Genomic DNA, 18,201 nt, shown 5'->3' with positions numbered 1-18,201 from the left:
GAAGCTTTCAGCATGTACTTTTGTCTAAGAGGGTTAACTGTGCCATATACATATGGTTTATATGTGTGGTGGGAGCCTTTTATGGTATTGCACCTGGACTGAGTGAATTTTAAAAAAGAATTTTGTGCAACCCAGTAATCACATGATGAGTACAGTATAAATCTAAAATAAAATCCAGTAACAGAATAACCAATTGCTTTTTCTTTTTATGTTTTTAGGCCGTTTTGGTCAAACAACTCCACCGCTTGTTGATTTTCTTAAAGACATTTTAAGAAGATATCCAGAAGGAGGACAAATTCTTAAGGTATAAAATAAATTGTACTTATTATTGTTAAGTAAATATACACCACAGATTAGTGTTGTTTAAAATGTTGTTCAATATGTTGTAGATTGTTTCACTTCATGAGATGTTTATTCTGATATAAGTACATACATCTTTCCATAATTTTCCATCTTGGGGGCAGTGTCAGGTGAGTTGCTTGTTTTTTAGTTTATGGCCTATTCTTTTTGCCCATCACAAAAGAACTGTGTATTTTGTAAAGAACATGGACAGAAACAATTGATTTTTATTGGATACTTCACTTCATAATTATTTCATGTTGATTACTGAAACAAAAAGCATCACAATGCATTTTATGGGGGGAGGCCAATTGAACCTTTAAAATTTGCTTGTTACATAAATATTCTTTACCATTGCATGTTGCAACAAATAAAATAGTAATATGAATAGAACTTATTTTAAGTGACATTGTTTTTCTTGAATACTGTATCTGAGTAATTCAAAAAAATTGCTTGTTTCACCTCTCCATAGTATTGATATAATTTGGAAGATTTATTACATTAATTTTTATTCTGAAATCTGTGATATTCTCTGATTACCTAAACCATCTCCTCCTATTTAACCATCTGTCTCTCTCTTTAATGTATCGTGACACTACTATAAAGTAACATTGTCTAGATTATAAGTACTTTTAAGCACTTCAGAGCAGGGATCTTGTCTGTATTTGTATTTTTCTGTAAAACAGCCAGCACAGTTTTGGAGCAATACAATTAATAATGAGTCCATCAATTCCATAAGAGCAGAAAAATATTTCTAGTAAAGAATTGAGTAACACTAACAAGTTATATGGATAGTTGTTCCTGGATGTTTAAAAATGAAAATAGTGCTCATTAAAGGTATTGTCATATTGCCAGCTCTCGAGACTGCAGGCTTCTACCTCTCCAAGGGTTAGAGTAAAGGGGGGGGAACTGTAGTACTTTGGCCTACATTACCAGACTTCTGGAATATGTCAGATAAAACGATTAGCAGTGGAACAACCAACAGTTTTATTGCTTATACTGTCATCACTAGGTTTCAGATTTCCCACCTTGTTAAGAAGAATGGGGCAATTCACAACTGTATTAGAGCTTTTTTCCACTTTGCAGACTTCATAAGAGATCACCACATTGGAAAGTTTTCTTTGCAACCATAAAGGCTAGAAATGTTTTTATTTATTTACTTACTTATTTATTTCTGTTAAGTGAAAGCTTAAATTGTGGAAGAACTGATCAGAGCAATTGATAAGATGTATAGGTGTTCCATTTCTGTATCACACAGTGTCCCAGTAGTGCTTCTGGGAGGAGGCCCTAACAAACCAATCACTGGCTTTTTTTTTTTTTTTTTTTTTGTGGTAGCGGTTAAATTCCAGTATCAGAGTCCCAGCTGTGAATACTCTAAACTGAAGCTCTCAGGTCCCTGTGATCTGAGTTAAGTTTGGAAAGTTTTTGTCTGTTCTCACAATGGTAGGAGAGAGGCAAGGTTTGCTGCCCAGAAGCCAGGTTAGGAAGTTCTAGAGCTGCCCTGGGTGTGCTGATTTGTTTGAAGTTTGCAGAATGCTAAGGAAGTATTGACAGAAACTGTGCTGCTTTTATTTTGATTTAAGTGTTGGAAATTCTTTATATACATAGTATTGAAATGAAACAAGCCAAAAAATGTAGTGGTTTCTGGGGAAGTGCCGCAGAAGGAATGGTGGACCGCAACTATTCAAATAGATACTCTCATTATTATTCTAATAATGATAGTAGTAATGTTTGTAGGAACTTTGATCTCTCTGTATCTTCTTGCACCATTGTTGATGATGATTATTATGAGAGCAACTAAGCACCACATGCAGAGATTCTGTTGATACATTACTATTTGTTGAACTGTGATTATTTCTCTTTCTTCTCCATCTCTCTGACGATCTTTTAGCATGCACTTATTGTAGTGTTGACATTAATAAGAAGTAATCTATGCTGTTTTTATTTAAGTTTGCCATTTGCACATATGTGGAACTGATGGGTTGTTAGAATGAAAAGTAGAGAGATTGTCTAATATCTAACTTCCTTCAAGACTATGGCAAACATGGTTTCTTCTTCAAGTGCTTCTTCATGTCAATTCCAGTCAGGTGTGTGAGTGTGCACGTGTACGGCAGCTGGAAGATTTTTCCCCTAGCAATATCCATTCGGTCGGCCTGGATGCCCCCTGGAGTCGCATCTTCATGGCACTCAATATAGGGCCCTGCCAACCTGCCACCCCCTCAGTTCCTTCTTACCGCCAGTGACAGCTAGCTGGAACGTCCCTTGTTCTTGTCTTGACAAGCGCTTTGGCAGTGTCTGTATATATATTTCTTACAAGTAGTTAGTTTTGTGTTAGTTTAGATAAATTAGAGTTAGTTCTTAAGTTTTCTTTGTGGGGTTCCCCCTCCATCGCTCTCCCGGCACTGGGACATGCTGCGATCTCAAGGTTTCAAAACCTGCAAGGTCTGCTGCAAGTGTATGCCTAGAAGTGATCCACACACTTCATGTTTGAAGTATTTAGAGGAGAGCCACCAGAAAGATCATTGTAGGATCTAGAGTAACAGCCGTGTTAGTGTGTATTCACAAAAAGAAAAGGAGTACTTGTGGCACCTTAGAGACTAACCAATTTATTTGAGCATGAGCTTTCGTGAGCTACAGCTCACTTCATCGGATGCATACCGTGGAAACTGCAGAAGACATTATATACACACAGAGACCATGAAACAATACCTCCTCCCACCCCACTCTCTTGCTGGTAATAGCTTATCTAAAGTGATCATCAAGTTGGGCTATTTCCAGCACAAATCCAGGTTTTCTCACCCTCCGCCCCCCCCTCCCCCCCACAAACTCACTCTCCTGCTGGTAATAGCCCATCCAAAGTGACCACTCTCTTCACAATGTGTGTGATAATCAAGGTGGGCCATTTCCTGCACAAATCCAGGTTCTCGCACTCCCTCACCCCCCTCCAAAAACCACACACTTCAAACACTTACATGTGTGCTAAGCTCTACTACTATGTGTAGTCTCTCCAAATTTAAGCATGTACACGAGTGTTTGCAGGATTAGGTCTTAATATACTGATACTCACACTGTTAGAATTTTTCTGTCTATTTCTATTACTGAAGCTCTTTTGACTTTATTGTCCTTTATGGTAAGCCTTCTGCTCTGAGTAATTTAACAGTACTGCAGCTAATTGTCACTTCCATATTATTCTGGAATTATGAAAAATCAAGTATGTAAATAAAAACATAGTCCTAATCACATATTGTAGAAATTCAATATAGAAAAATAAAAATTACATTACTGATGTTTGGGTGGTGGTGCAGGTCTAGGGAAAGGAGGTGCCTCAGAATCCTAGGGATCACCCCCTTTTTATATTCTTCCTTACCTCCTTCATCCCTCAATTATTATGATTGCTCATATGTTGAAAATGAGGTGGATACTGCTCCCTTCAAAGACAGTAGTTGCTGCTCTCAGCAGAGTTGGAGAGAGGGGCTGCTGCAAAATAATACATGGGACTCAATACCTCCGACATCCCCCAACCCAGAGCTCAACACAATGCCCCTGCATTGCTTCTTGTTTGATTCCAGTCTGAAAGTTACTGTGTGATCTTATCCCCTTCTTCATATGTTGTGTTACTGCTAGACTGCTGTTTTAATCCAATTTGTGATAGTTTAATAAGGTTAAAATTTATAATTTGACATTTTTAAAATTGTGTTTGAGTATGATAGTTACCCTCTAAAATAAAATGGAGAAATGCCTATTTTAATTTAAGCGAATTGGAGAAAATCACACTTGTTGAAAATGTATTGAAACATTTTTTAGACAATGACCTATAATTATTTTCTACATTCAAGTTTGGAAGCCATAAGTATAATATTAAAGTTAGGGTTAGGCATAAAATTATTGTAATAACTTGGAGGTTATTTTGCTCTCAGGAACTGATCCAGAATGCAGAAGATGCTGGTGCCACAGAGGTTAGGTTTTTGTATGATGAGACTCAATATGGAACAGAATCTCTCTGGTCGAAGGACATGGCACAATACCAGGGTAAGTATATAATTTTTAGCTCATGTTCTCCAATATGTGGTGTGTGAGTCCCAGTGGTTCAGTAGTCTGCCATTTATGCCCATTTATTTCAATTATGCACTAATTGAATCCATGCACTCAAGGGCAGAATTTGACCCTTATGAACAACTATTCAAATTTGTATATAGCAGATGCTTTTCACAAATCCAATAGTTAAGTGGGCCAATAACCAATCTGCATACACAAATTAAGCCTACCAGTAATCTACAATCTTAGTGTTTTAGGCTTAGGTACCTCAGGTAGAGTTAGTGATAAGTATTTGGTTGGGAGTCATTTAGGGAAAATCCCAAGGTGTGGAAAGAAGTGATAGTGTTGGTAAATCATTGGTTTTACTTTCCCAGTACCCCAGCATGGTAGTAGGAGGCACTGGGTTGAAAATGACCACACTCTTAATGAAATCCAGGAAATGCTAGTAAAAAAAAGAGGTGGGGGGAGGGACAGTCCTTTAAAGAATTTTTAGTTAAATATAAAAGCTGCCTCTACTGAAACTGCAACAAGTGTGATTCTTTGCAGTTCCTCAGATAAATACTTAACTGCAATGTGAAATTCTTTTGTACTCATGTCTCAAGTTAGTGGTGATATACTTCTGACAGTTGGTGTTTCTTTTTCTTCTTTTTTTTTAATTCCTTCAACCAGAATGAGGCCTAGTGTTTTTCTATGGGCTAGGTCAGAGGAGGGCACTTGAGGTTGGTTTAAAAAAAAAAGAGAGATCTGTGAAGGAGTTTGACTGGTGGGTGAACAAAAGATAGGACTAGAGTAGCAGTGTTATATGAATGACAGGTTTGGGGAATTGTACTTTAACTTTTGCCATATTGCATATTTGTTTGTATATATCTGTTTTTCTTGCCTTTTAGACTGTACACAGTTTAGGGAAGGGCCTTCTATTTTTGGACAGTTCCTAATACTATGGGGCCTCAACCAATGTCTTTAAATGCTCCTAGAATACAAACAATAATAAGACAATAGTGCTTCATAGATTTCAAGTTGGAATCTGAGAATAACTTGCAGGTTGGGTCTAAGAAGTCTCACTGAGATCTGACAAAATGGCTGAGGTAAATTTTACTGTTACTCTGAGCTAGCATTTGTATATTCTTGTTCTTGGGATGTGCCTACTGGCATCACAGATCTGAGAACTTTCTGAAGACCTGTTCATGTTTGGGGCACATGAACACCCTCTCATGACTGAACAATTGGAGCTGAGGTTATAAAAGAGCTGCCCAAACTACCTAAGTTCCCTCAGGTCATTAATCTCCTAGTATTCTTCCTGAAGTCTCATTCTTACCCAGGGGAAGCTAGATTCCATACCTTAGAAGTCGAAAGTGTTTTTTGTTTTTATTTAGATAGCGCTAGTTCACTTAGTAAATTACTTAGACTTTTTAAGCTTTGGGGATTGTTTTAAAGGGCATGCAATTTCCATACAGTGGCTCTTTAAGTGGATTAGTCTGAGCATTGGGATGTTATACATTAGCTAGGTTGAAAATACTTGAAAAGGGGCTTATTTTGGAATATTGTGAAGGTTGCGTATTAGCACAGGTTCTATGTCTTGTGCAGAGTTCTAAAATGATATAAATGCTGTGCCTCTGTAATGTTTTCAACTTAGGAACCCTAGAGGGCGGTTCATATATTTATGTAGCACCATTTTCTCCATTTGGCATCTATATCTCATTCTCAGAAAGCAGTTCTAGTGTCCTTGTTTAAAAAGAAGTCAGCTCCCTTTCCTGGGGATTGTAGTACTCGCTGCAATCTTGCAAATAGGAATATATAGAGGCTATCTTGAAGAAGAAAAAAGTCTTCTCTGAGGAGCCCCACTGCATTTCCACTTTTGGGATTTGATGCATCTAGTGTTGCGCTGCAGAACTGTATAGAAAAGCCACGTGCCCTGGTGGGGTGCAGTAGTGCTCTCATGCTATTTATATAACAGAGTGCAGCCTTTCACCCATCTTGGTTCTTTCACCCCTGCTGCAAGTATCTAAAGGAACTACTCTTATATCCACAAGCTAGTTATAGATAGCCTTCCTTCTTGTATTTTCTTAGTTTATAGTTAAAATATTATAATATAGTTAATTAGTGTTGTTGGGGGCTGCTTACCTCAGGTTATCCTTGAGGCTGTATCAGGTCCTGAGCTTTATAACGCATCCTGCTCCTTCATCTTCCAGATGTCCATGTTCAGTGCTCATGTACCTGGGAGAAGCTTATGTAGTGTCCCAGCACACAATTTGCCATGCTTTCACTCATGGACAAGGGAGGACAGGCAGCTGAGATTGCTGGCGTAGTTGGCTTTTTTGAGCCTCCCGCTGAACCATCCTACAATTCCTTCAGGGATTTCCAGGTCTGCTTCTTTGCTGAGGTGTTCTGTCAAAAGTCTGGAGATGCATCCTGCCACTGCAGTCAGTCATCCTGCATGGATGATTTAACTGGGAATTGGTCCTGCTTCGAGCAGGGGGTTGGACTAGATGACCTTCTGGGGTCCTTCCAACCCTGATATTCTATGATTCTATGTCAGACCCAAGATTGACCTCCCTGAGGCAATTGCTTGCTGTGTCTGAGCCTTCCACCTGGCTCCATCAAAACAAATTGCTTCGGCACCCAGGCCTATGTCTGTGCTGATGTCGACATCAAAGACGCCTTTGGTGCCCCAGGAATAGGCCCTGATTGACGCCAGCAAGAGTCAGGCTTCAAGATCCTCTCATGTCCATGTTTCAGGAATAAGAAAAATGAAGAGGAAGCACCCAGATCCACAAAAAATGTTCAAGGAGAAAAAGAAAAGGAGGCATTGTTCTCCTACAACAATGCATGTCATTTCTGGAGACTCCTTACTAGTCCTGACACTGTCTTTGACCTGCTGTTTTCCTCAGCTTGAGGCTCCAGTGCCGATTAAATTGGACATCTCACTGATACAGCACATATCTCCAGTGCTGTTGATTTCCCCTGTCATATCAGCGGGTTCTCTGGCAAAGTGTTTGACTACACCTCTGCTGCTTGGCTCTGCGCAGCAGTTTTTATCCTTGGTGTCAGTACAGAACATCCTTGAGGAGCATGTGGTTATCTGGGAACAGACTGTGCAGACTCCTCCAATTTGCTAGAGGGCGCCTAATCAATTTCCCTCACTGTTAATTCTACTCTCCTGGATGGACCTTATGTAGGACCTCTTCAGTTGTTACTGTGGCCTTACATTCAGGAATCTATGCAAGTTTTGCTTGATACCACCATAAATACTTTGGCACCAACATTGGTGTCAGTGATGATATTGGCATCAGGTGGTCTTGAAGGCAAAAGTGCCTGGTATGAGCCTGGCTCCAAAAGGACAGTTGGGAGGAGGCTTATTTCAGAAGAGATGGAGCAGTCTGCCATTGAAGAATATACTGATGGTACGTTCCCTGAAGAGCAAATTGGGTCTTCTTTAGTCTCCCGCCCAATGAAAAAGAAAATGCCAGGAGCACATGGGGAGAATGGCTAATATCCTGCAGTTACTGACGGGGGTTTTAGCACCAGAAACACCTTGTGTCCTTTTCAACATTATGGAATGGCAGACAAAGGGCAAGGTTGTTTTCCTTTATTCCCAGGTTTACTCAGTCAAACAAAAGATATTTGACTCTTTTCAGTGTTGTCCCCACCAGTACCAGAGAGATACATATGTATCTTGTGTCCTTGGAGGGTTATCACTTTTTAATGTAGTACCCCTCGGCTGATTCCATACTAGTCTGTGAAGCCTAGAAACTCCCCAACAGTAGCAGGGTGTCCATGGCTGTTCTCTTGGGTAGAGAATGGCATAAAGTGGATGCTATTGGGAGAAAAACATATTCCTCTGCTTCTTTGTTTCTCAAGGGAATGACTAATGTGTTTCCCATTGCTAGAGGTCCTTTTTCAGACTGCAGCTTGAACCTGCTTTTAACAATGTTAATGGACCTACTCTATGAGTTCCCGTCTTGAGCTTCCTTAGAACAGCATTTGTAATGTCAATTACCTCTGCTTGAAAGGGTTAGTGAACTCGTTGCCTTCATGACCTCTCCACCTATTCCAGCTTTATGCCTCAGAAATTCATCTGTCACAGTATGTCTTCCTCCCCGTTTTCTTCCCCAGACCTCATGCCCATCCACAAGAGATCTGTTTACACTCTTTTGCCTGGACAGGATGAAGCCCTTTAGAAAATCTAACAGACTGTTGCCTACAGGGAAAGGTGTAAGGTCCAGTTTAGAGGTAAACAGACTTTCATAATGGATAAGGAAGTATATTGAACATTGTTATTCTTTAGCCAGAAAACCATTATATCTGGGTTATAGATGCACTCCTCTACACCTTCAGCTACTTCTGTATCTTGTTTGGGACAGGTCACCATTGTAGAGATTTGCAAAGCAGTAACATGGAGTTTTTTTCCTAAGCACTATTCATGGGACTTGAAATCTGATCTGATGCTCAGTGTGGCAGAGTAGCGCTAGAATTCATTTTAGACTAGAACTCCTCATCCGCTGTCCTGTAATGGGGCACACTACTTGCTTATCTCCCATAAGTGAGAATGCACAGAGGCCCTCAAAGAAAGAGGGATTACTTGCTAGTAATTGTTGTTCTTTGAGAGTTGTCTCGGTGCATTTGACATTACCCACCTGCCTTCCCTCTGCCTTGGAATTCTTTGTGTTTCAGGACTGTGTGGGTTTGAGAGGAGGAACTGGGGTGGGCTGGGGGGCATGTTCTCTTATATTAAAAGGAAATTAGCCATTGGAACAGTTTACCTCGAGTTGTGGTGGATTCTCCACCACAATTTTTAAAATCAAGACTGGATTTTTTTTCTAAAAGATGTACTCTAGTTCAATCAGGAATTAATTCAGGAAAGTTCTGTAGCCTGTGATATATAGGTGTGGTTAACTAGGTGATCACAGTGGTCCCTTCTGGCCTTGGAATCTATGTAGAAGGGGGCTGATGAGATCATAGCATGAGAGTGCTATTGCACTCCCGCAACTGACACAGCTTTTGTATATGGTTCCACAGTTTGGCTAGAGATGCCAAATCCTGTAAGTGTGAATGGATAGAGGCAACTTTACTAGCGATGGTTGCTTACCACTAATATAATTTTTGAGAGCGTTGCTTTTGTGTGTTTCAGACTACCTGTCCATTTTCTCTTCTTCCTTGGGGCTCATAGATTTTAAGGCTAAGAAGGAGGGACCATTAGATCCTCTAGTCTGATTTCCTTTATAACACAGGCTAGAGAATTTCATCTAGTTACTCCTGTATTGAGCCTAGTAACTTGTTTGACTAAAGCATATTTTCCAGAAAGAAATCCAGTCTTGATTTGAAGAATTCAAGTGCTAGAGAATCCACCACTTCCATTGACGGCTTATTCCAGTGGTTAATCACCCTCACTGATAAAAAATTATGTCTAATTTAAATTTGGCTGGCTTTAACTTTCAGTCAGTAGGCTCTTGTTCTGGCTTTCTCTGATAGATTGTGTACTAAAGGATTCTTTAATCTCCTCCCTGTGAAGGTACTTACCCACAATAATCAAGTCATCTCTCAAATTTCTTTTGATAAGCTAAACAGATGGAACTCCTTTAACAATTTTCCAGTCCTCCAATTCTTTTTCTTGCTCTTTTCTATACCTTCTTCGGTTTTTCAACATCGCTTTTAAAATGTGGACTCCAGAACTCCATGTGATATTCCATTATTGATCCCACCAGTGCCATATACAGAAGTAAATTCACCTCCCTACTCTTGGTCATTACTTCCCTTTTGTACATCCAAGAATTGCATTACCTCTTTTTGCCACAGTATCATACTGGGATTCATGTTGAGTTGTTTGTCCACTGTGACAACTAAATCCTTTTTAGGATGCATTCCCCCATTCTGTACATATGGTCTACAGTCTTTGTTCCTAGATGTATGCCCTTGTGTTTGGCTATATTAAAATGTATTTTGTTCACATGGACTCATCTTATCAAATGATCCAGATCACTCTATATGGCTGTCCTTTCCTCATCATTATTTACCACTCTGCCAATCTTTGTGTCATGTGCAAATTTTATCAGCACCGATTTTGTGTTTTGTTCTACTCCAATAGGATTCTCAGAATTATTGAAGGAACTGAAGTGTTTGGGGCCGCACAGCTCTTTTATAATCTAGGTTCAGAACATTCAGTGTTATAAGAGGATTCTTGTATAACCCCCATGGTCACTGCTTTCCTGAAGTTTCCTGAAGCTCTTTCTCAACATGACCTTCGTTTATCTTGTATGACAGAAAATGGTAGGTAATAAACCAAAATTATATGGTGTGTGTTAAAAATTTCATGGAATCTAAAATAATCGAACAATTCAGTTGATGGACTTGTGTCTCTGAAGAGAAAGAGAAGAAAATATGTTGTTTACCGTTTTTATTTTGCAGAAGTTCCTCTTTATCTCTTTGGACTTTCCCAACAGATCTTAGTTTCATTTCTCCAATACCAGTTTGAGTTACAGCTTCCTCATTTAATTTGCACATCTGTAGTTACCTTTCAAAAATGCTTTCTTGATTTAGTAAGTTTACTTCCTGGAAACTAAACAGGTGGACCCAAGTGTGCTATTTTTGAATTGCCATACGTGTGCCTATTTATTTTTTAGGGCCAGCACTTTATGTATACAACAATGCAGTTTTTACCCTTGAGGACTGGCATGGCATACAGGAAATAGCAAGAAGCAAGAAAAAAGATGATCCCCTGAAAGTTGGAAGATTTGGAATTGGGTTCAATTCAGTATATCATATAACAGGTACTGTGTGTAGCACCTTTAAAAATAAAAATATTAACATTAAGATTTGTTTAGTCTCATATACACATCAAACATAAGGATGCTGGCAGGGTGTTCTTTGGATAAGGTCCTTGACATTGGAATGCATTCCATCTACCCATGGTTCATCACAGCCCATCTTTTTTTAATCTTCTGGGCATGCTATAAAGTCCGTATTTTTTCCAGGCTTTTAGAGGGAGTGTAGGCTGAGAATTGGAGGGGTTTATTTTATTATTGACACTATATTTTGCTGGTGATGTCAATGTGGGGTGAACAATCCTCTATGTTGTATTATTTGAATTGTGCATTTTTAGTTTATATAACTGATGCCCAGAGCACAGGATGGATGTTTAACAGACTTCTCTAAATTTAAATAAGATACAATAAGCGAAGACTGAAGCTTTGTGCAGTTTGATTTTTGTCCTGCATGTATATAAATGTGAAATAGAGATCAATAAACAATGCTAATTTTGTCTCATACCAAAAAAAGTACTTTTCGATCGTATAACCATCACATACAATTTGCTATTTAACAGGAGGATGTTCACATTGATTGTATAAAACAAAAAATACCCTAATATACTGCTAATGAGTCATAATGTGCTCTTCCACAAGCTGGTAGCACTTAACTACAGGCATCTTTTTTTCATTTGGATCTTTTATTTCTGCAAAATAAATTTTGTAAAATTGTTTTACCATTTCATTTGATAGTCCTTTCTTTCATTCATATATGTGCATTGAATTAATATGCTCTGTGTAGAAATCTGGATACAGATCTCTGCCTTCTCCTCTTAAAAATGTGTACATTTTTTGACTTGCACCCCTAAAAATGTTGCATTCAATACATTTACTTGTATTCTGTTGTGGTTATGCCACATGGAAAGATTAGTAGTTTTTCATTCTGATGGATTACATATCAGTATAATACTGGATTATTATAATTTGAAGCTGGCATGGCAAAAGAAAGGCAAGTATAGACAACTGGTGTTCGATATCTAGGTAGTATTTCATTTCTGAGACTAGCGTGTCAAATCTTTGATCAAATAAAGTTTTGCCCTATGTAATTTATCTCTGTTATGCCTTCCATAAATGTATCCTGTACATCGTAAGATATTATTATATAGTATTTTCTCTACTAGAATATGGATCGTCGTCCATTAGTAGGATTGGGTTTTTGATAAATAAGGGCAATTTATAATTTTTAAATGACAATTTAATTGATTGTAATGGCTAAAGCTGTTTAAGGTATGGATAATGTAGAATATTTTAGGGTTATTCAGATTTGTTATTTGGGGTTATTCATATTTGTTGGATTTCACTTGTGCAGATGTCCCTAGTATCTTCAGTGGTGACCAGATTGGAATGTTGGATCCCCATCAAACACTTTTTGGACCCCATGAATCAGGCCAGTGTTGGAACCTAAAGGATGACAGCAAAGAAATTATTGAATTTACAGACCAGTTTGCACCATTCATTGGTGTATTTGGTAGCACTAAGGAAACCTTCAAGAATGGAAACTTTCCTGGTACATTTTTTCGTTTCCCTCTTCGCCTACAGCCTTCCCAACTGAGTAGCAATCTGTACAACAAACAAAAAGTTCTGGAACTGTTTGAATCCTTTCGAACAGATGCAGATACAGTGCTGCTGTTCCTGAAAAGTGTGCAAGATGTTTCCTTACATGTTAGGGAGGCTGATGGAATTGAGAGACTGGTTTTTAGAGTAACTGCTAGTGAGAACAAGGCCTTGAAACATGAACGACCCAATTCCATCAAGATTCTAGGAACTGCAATAAGTCAATATTGTAAAGGGGTTCCAAGCAACAGCATAACATGTGTGACATATCACGTAAATATAGTCTTAGAAGATGAGAGTGTGAAGGATGCACAAAAAACATCTTGGTTAGTATGTAACAGTGTGGGAGGTCGAGGAATATGCAATGAACTAGATTGTTTGGCTGATGACTTGAAGTTTGTCCCTACTATTGGAATAGCTATGTCTTTATCAAGTAATGGGGAAGAAAAAGGAGCTGTAGCAGAGTTTTCAGGAAGAGCATTTTGTTTTCTTCCTTTACCTCCTGGTGAGGAAAGCAAGACTGGTCTCCCAGTTCATGTTAGTGGTTTCTTTGGCTTGACTGACAATAGGAGGAGTATCAAATGGCGAGAGTTGGATCAGTGGCGAGATCCAGCAGCTTTATGGAATGACCTCCTTGTAGTGAATGTTGTCCCAAAAGCATATGCCACTCTCATTTTGGAGGCTATCAAGCGAATGGAGACTGAGAAGAACTCAGATTTTCCTTTGTCAGCTGAAAGAATTTATGGACTATGGCCTGAAAAGAACAAAATCAGGGTACACTGGAAACCAATCATAGAACCTCTGTTTAAAGAGTTGCTCCAGAATGCAGTTATTTATTCTGCTAGTAGTGACTGGATAAAGGTGGAGCAAGTGTGCTTCTCAGACATAGATGACAGCTTGGTGTACACACAAACTGTCCTCAACTACCTCCAGAGCTCAGGGAACCAGATTGCTAAGGTACCAGCAAATATTGCTAGTGCAGTTCATCTTACTGTATCTAGCTCTAAAACTGTGAAAAAAGTGACTCCTGCTGTAGTGCGGCAGGTGTTGAGAAAATCTGGACACGCTGGCCCTGCTGATGAAAAGCTTCATCTCTTGGAATTCGTGCTTACTGATGGAGTCTACAGTGACCTTATTGGACTGGAGCTTCTCTCATTACAAAATGGAATTTTTATTCCATTTTCCTCATCTGTGTCAGATCAAGATGTAGTTTACATAACCTCAGAAGATTACCCAAGGTATATTTAACATTTTAACTGTTATATTTTGTTGAAACACAGTTTAAACATTTTTAAGTACTACAAACTGTCACCTGCTTATGAATAGTTCTTTTAGGATAAGCATACCACAGTTTTTAACATAATAAAATAATGCATAAAAGGAACCCAAGATTACATTTTATATACTTCTGTATTTGAAAGATTTGAAGGTCAGTGGCTGTCAGAATTTATAAAGAATTATTGACTGTCGTTATAAAATATACACCAAGTAGCTTTTCTCAAACTAGCCTTCTTCTGGGAAACAGAAATAAGAGAAGGCTGAGAACATGCATCCTAGAGGAGCAGCAGTTCAAGGGATCTGTTAGTGGCCTGGCTAAGGCTTTATTAAAATGAAGCTTTAGATGACACTAGTCTTTTCCCACCTCTCTTAGCTGTTACTGTGAGATAGTTTTAAATTAAATACAGGAATGGCTAGTTTTACAAAAATACAAGCTTTTTTCAAAAATGTATTGCACAGTCAGTTTAGTGGCTCCACATACTGGAGGCAGTGACTAGCTGTGATGGTACTGCACTTAAGATTATAAAATACTGCCTTATTTTTCAATTAGATCCTTGTGTTGCCACTTCTCTGAATACAGTTTAACCCATTTATCTAAATTGTTTTTGGCACCTTATGAAAAACTTTTAAAACTTTCTATATTGAAACCTTACTTCTCTATATAACTTTTGAAATTCTCTTCCTTTGTTTGCAGTTGTACAATTATATGGAAATAAGATCTTTGTCTTCAAGAACTTCTGTTTTGTCTAATTATTTTCTCCTTAAAAAAATTATTTCCTGTGTTGAGTGTTCCTATCTATTCCACTGCTATTAACTGTGAAATCACATTGAGGATTATTCTTTAAGTAGAGGAAAAGAGCAGCAACATTAAAGGCACATCTGTGATATTTTGGGGTTCAACCTAGACCAGTAAGGGGTTGTCTCACCACCTGCCCTGCAGCTCTGGGGGCCTTAAATGGTATGCAGCTGTGGCTCACAGTTTAGACACTGACAGCCAGCGTACAAGCATGTATGTGACACCCTGGCTTTCACCGCCCAGTTACTATTTGAAGCATGATACCAACACATCCCAGTCCTGAATTTCTCCAAAACTGCCTCCCTGCAGTGTTCATCCCTCTCCTGAAACATTCTCAGAAGTCATTGAGTTCATTGCTACTTTAAAGAGACAACACATTGCTACGCATTAATTTAATTGGGGTTTAACAAACACTCTTATTTCAATCATAGCAGTATGTTAGTTTATGTTGAAAGTAAAATAAGTTTATTAAACCATCAGTCATAGGTTTAAGTGATACCAAGTATAAGGAATAAAGATAGAAAGGGTTACAAGCAAACAAAAGTAAAAATATGTTTCTAAGACTAAAATATGATGTAAGTCTGTTGTTCAAAGAAGTGTTTCTCACCAAGCCCCTTTTACAGCATGGTTGATCAGACTTTCTTAGTCCACAGTGCTGGTTTTCCTTGTCTTCTCAGGTGAAGGATAACTTCTCTGACCCTCTCTTTATACATCAGAAAAGCTTTGAAAAGTATCTCTCAAAGTTCATTGACCCTACTTCAAAAGACAGAGAGGCTTCTTGGGAGTACAGTCTCCATTCCCTTGTTGAGATTAAGTGATCACTTTTCCCCCACTTGCTCTCTTGATGCTTTGTTTGCCTGGCATGCAAATATGCTTTTCTTTGTCTTGGATCACACTGTGCTCAGTTTACGTGGGAGACATTTAAGTGCGGGGAACCACATTCCTTTGTCTGGAAAAATACTGTTCATCAATTCCCCTTGACATGCCTGGTTTAAACACATTTTAGTTATAACTTCAGCATGTGTGAATAATCTGTTGTGGATTGTCTGTATAAACATCACACAAAAATATTAATGATCAGTGAATTTGTTTTCCAATGACCTATTACATGATACCCTTTAGATACAGATTATAACAATAGTGAGTAGGGGTACACTGAGTATGTCAGGTCTGACAGGAGTTGCTAACACAGAGTACTGAACCACCATCAGCGTCTATATCACACCTCCCCCCTGACATTGACTTCACAAGTGTCAGTTCAAAGTTCCCCTGAACCCATAGACTAGGGGGCATCTTTCCTCTTTTGAACATTTGTACTGCCCGCAGCAGTTGCTTCACATCCATGCAGGTCACCTTGGCCAGTCAAGGTTTCTGTTACCCCTGAAGGTGTGAAACCAGACCTCCTACCACCCTAAGTCTGCCCTGCTCCCAGCAGAGTTCTGACCCACCGCTACCGTCAGCTGTGCCAATGTCTTACCGCACCCAGCAGTTTTTGGGGCTACAACCATTTCTAGCTCTGCTTCAGTTTCCCTGCCCTCAATGTAGTACTGTCCCACAGCTTTCCCAGCTGTGCCAGAGTCTCACCACTCATCCGTTTTCCCTGCTTTCAGCGGGGTGCTGGCCCACAGCTATTTACCTAGCTGTGCCAGGGTCCCCTCAGTCCTAGCAGATCTCGGTCCACCGTATCTTTTTAGATGTGCGACAGACACATTGAACACTGATTCAGTTTCACTGGTGAGGATTTACCCGCTGGCTGTGGTGAGCTTGTGCCTGACCCCTCGGGCTCAACTCTGTTACATCATTACAGAAAACAACACATCAAGGAAAAACTTCCCACATTCCCACAGCCAGAATCCCAGAATAACCTTTAGCATCATAATGACTCACGCTTCAGGCAGAGTGATGGGGACCATCATACTCACATCTGGTTGTCTGCTGGACCCTGATAAGACACACCATTATGTCCTTATTCCTGGGTCCCATGGGCATGACATACTCTCCTTTTCTGTTCAAGTTGCCTGTGTTTGTCTAGGTCAGCAAGCTTCTGTTGTCTCAGTCTGGTTCGCCTGAGCAACTACAACTCCCTGTCTCTTGAGAGGGAGTTCTTCTGTATTCCTGGGCTGGGACTCTTTTGGGCCAAACGAAATGTGTACAGAACAGGGCAGTTTTGGAGTGATCCTCTCCTGGCTTCTTGCAATCAGTGGTTTAGGGTTGCTTTGAGCATGGGGCTGCATCTCTGACCATCTTGGCTAATAGCCATTGAGGGACGTATCCTCCATGAACTTATCTAGTTGTTTTTTGGACCCAATTATACTTTTGGCCATCACAATATCCATGGCAATGAGTTCCACAGATTAATTATGCATTGTGTGAAAAAGTAATTCCTCTTGTTTGTATTAAACTTGCTGCCTATTAATTTCATTGAGAGACCCCTGGTTCTTACCTTATGTGAAGGGGTAAATAACACTTCCTTATTCACTTTCTCCATGAATTTATAGACCTCTGTCATATCCCCCCTTAGTTGTTTCTTCTCTAAAATGAACAGTCCCAGTGTTTTAATCTCTCTTCATATGGATGCTACCCTTAATCGTTTTTGTTGTCCTTCTCTGTACTTTTTCTAGTTCCACTAGATTCATTCTGACATGGGGCCACCAGAACTGGACACAGTATTCAAACTGTGGATGCACTCTGGGTTTATATAGTGGCATATTTTCTGTCTTTTATCCCTTTTCTAATAGTTCTTAACCTTCTGTTAGCCTTTTTGATCACTGCTGAGCACTGAGCTGAAGTTTTCAGAGGACTATCCATGGAGAATCCAAGATCTTTTTCTTGAGTGGTAACAGCTACTTTAGAACACATCACTATATATAACTTGAGATTATTTTTCCCAATGTGCATTACTTTGCTCTTATATGTGCTGAATTTCATCTGAGATTTTGTTGCCCACTCACCCAGTTGCGTGAGATCCCCCAATAATTCTTCACAGTCAACTTTGGACTTAACTATCTTGAGTAATTTTGTGTCATATGCAACTTTTTGCCCTTTACTATTCACTTCATTTTCCAGATCATTTATGAGTATGTTGAACAGCACAAGTCCCAATACAGATCCTTGGGGGACGCCACTGTTTACCTATCCATTGTGAAAAATGGATATTTATACCTACATTATTTTCCTATCTTTTAACCAGTTACTGATCCGTGAGAGGGCCTTCCCTCTTATCCCATGACTCCTTACTTTGCTTAAGAGCCCTTGATAAGGGACCTTGTCAAAGGCATTCTGAAAGTCCAAGTACATTATATCCACTGGATAACCCTTGTCCACATGCTTGCTGGCATGCTCAAATAATTCTGATTGGTGAGTCATGACTTCCTTTACAAAAGTCATGTTGACTCTTTG

General features: G+C 39.3%; 1 protein-coding gene across 4 annotated transcripts in view; it reads left to right on the top strand.

Annotated features, from left to right (window-relative positions):
• The window catches only part of SACS (sacsin molecular chaperone), a 143,053-nt gene that overhangs the window by 69,155 nt on the left and 55,697 nt on the right, over window positions 1–18,201 (top strand). For all 4 annotated transcript variants that reach the window (XM_073339993.1, XM_073339995.1, XM_073339992.1 and 1 more), the window contains 4 exons: window positions 219–304; window positions 4,257–4,368; window positions 10,992–11,138; window positions 12,484–13,966. In XM_073339993.1, the coding sequence (XP_073196094.1) occupies window positions 219–304; window positions 4,257–4,368; window positions 10,992–11,138; window positions 12,484–13,966 (1,828 nt within the window). The remainder of the gene's footprint in view (window positions 1–218; window positions 305–4,256; window positions 4,369–10,991; window positions 11,139–12,483; window positions 13,967–18,201) is intronic.

The sequence above is a fragment of the Lepidochelys kempii genome, chromosome 1 (assembly GCF_965140265.1).
Source record: "Lepidochelys kempii isolate rLepKem1 chromosome 1, rLepKem1.hap2, whole genome shotgun sequence".
Lineage (NCBI taxonomy): Eukaryota > Metazoa > Chordata > Testudines > Cheloniidae > Lepidochelys > Lepidochelys kempii.
The sequence above is the reverse complement of the archived record's forward strand: the minus strand, read 5'-3'. Positions and strand labels throughout refer to the sequence as shown.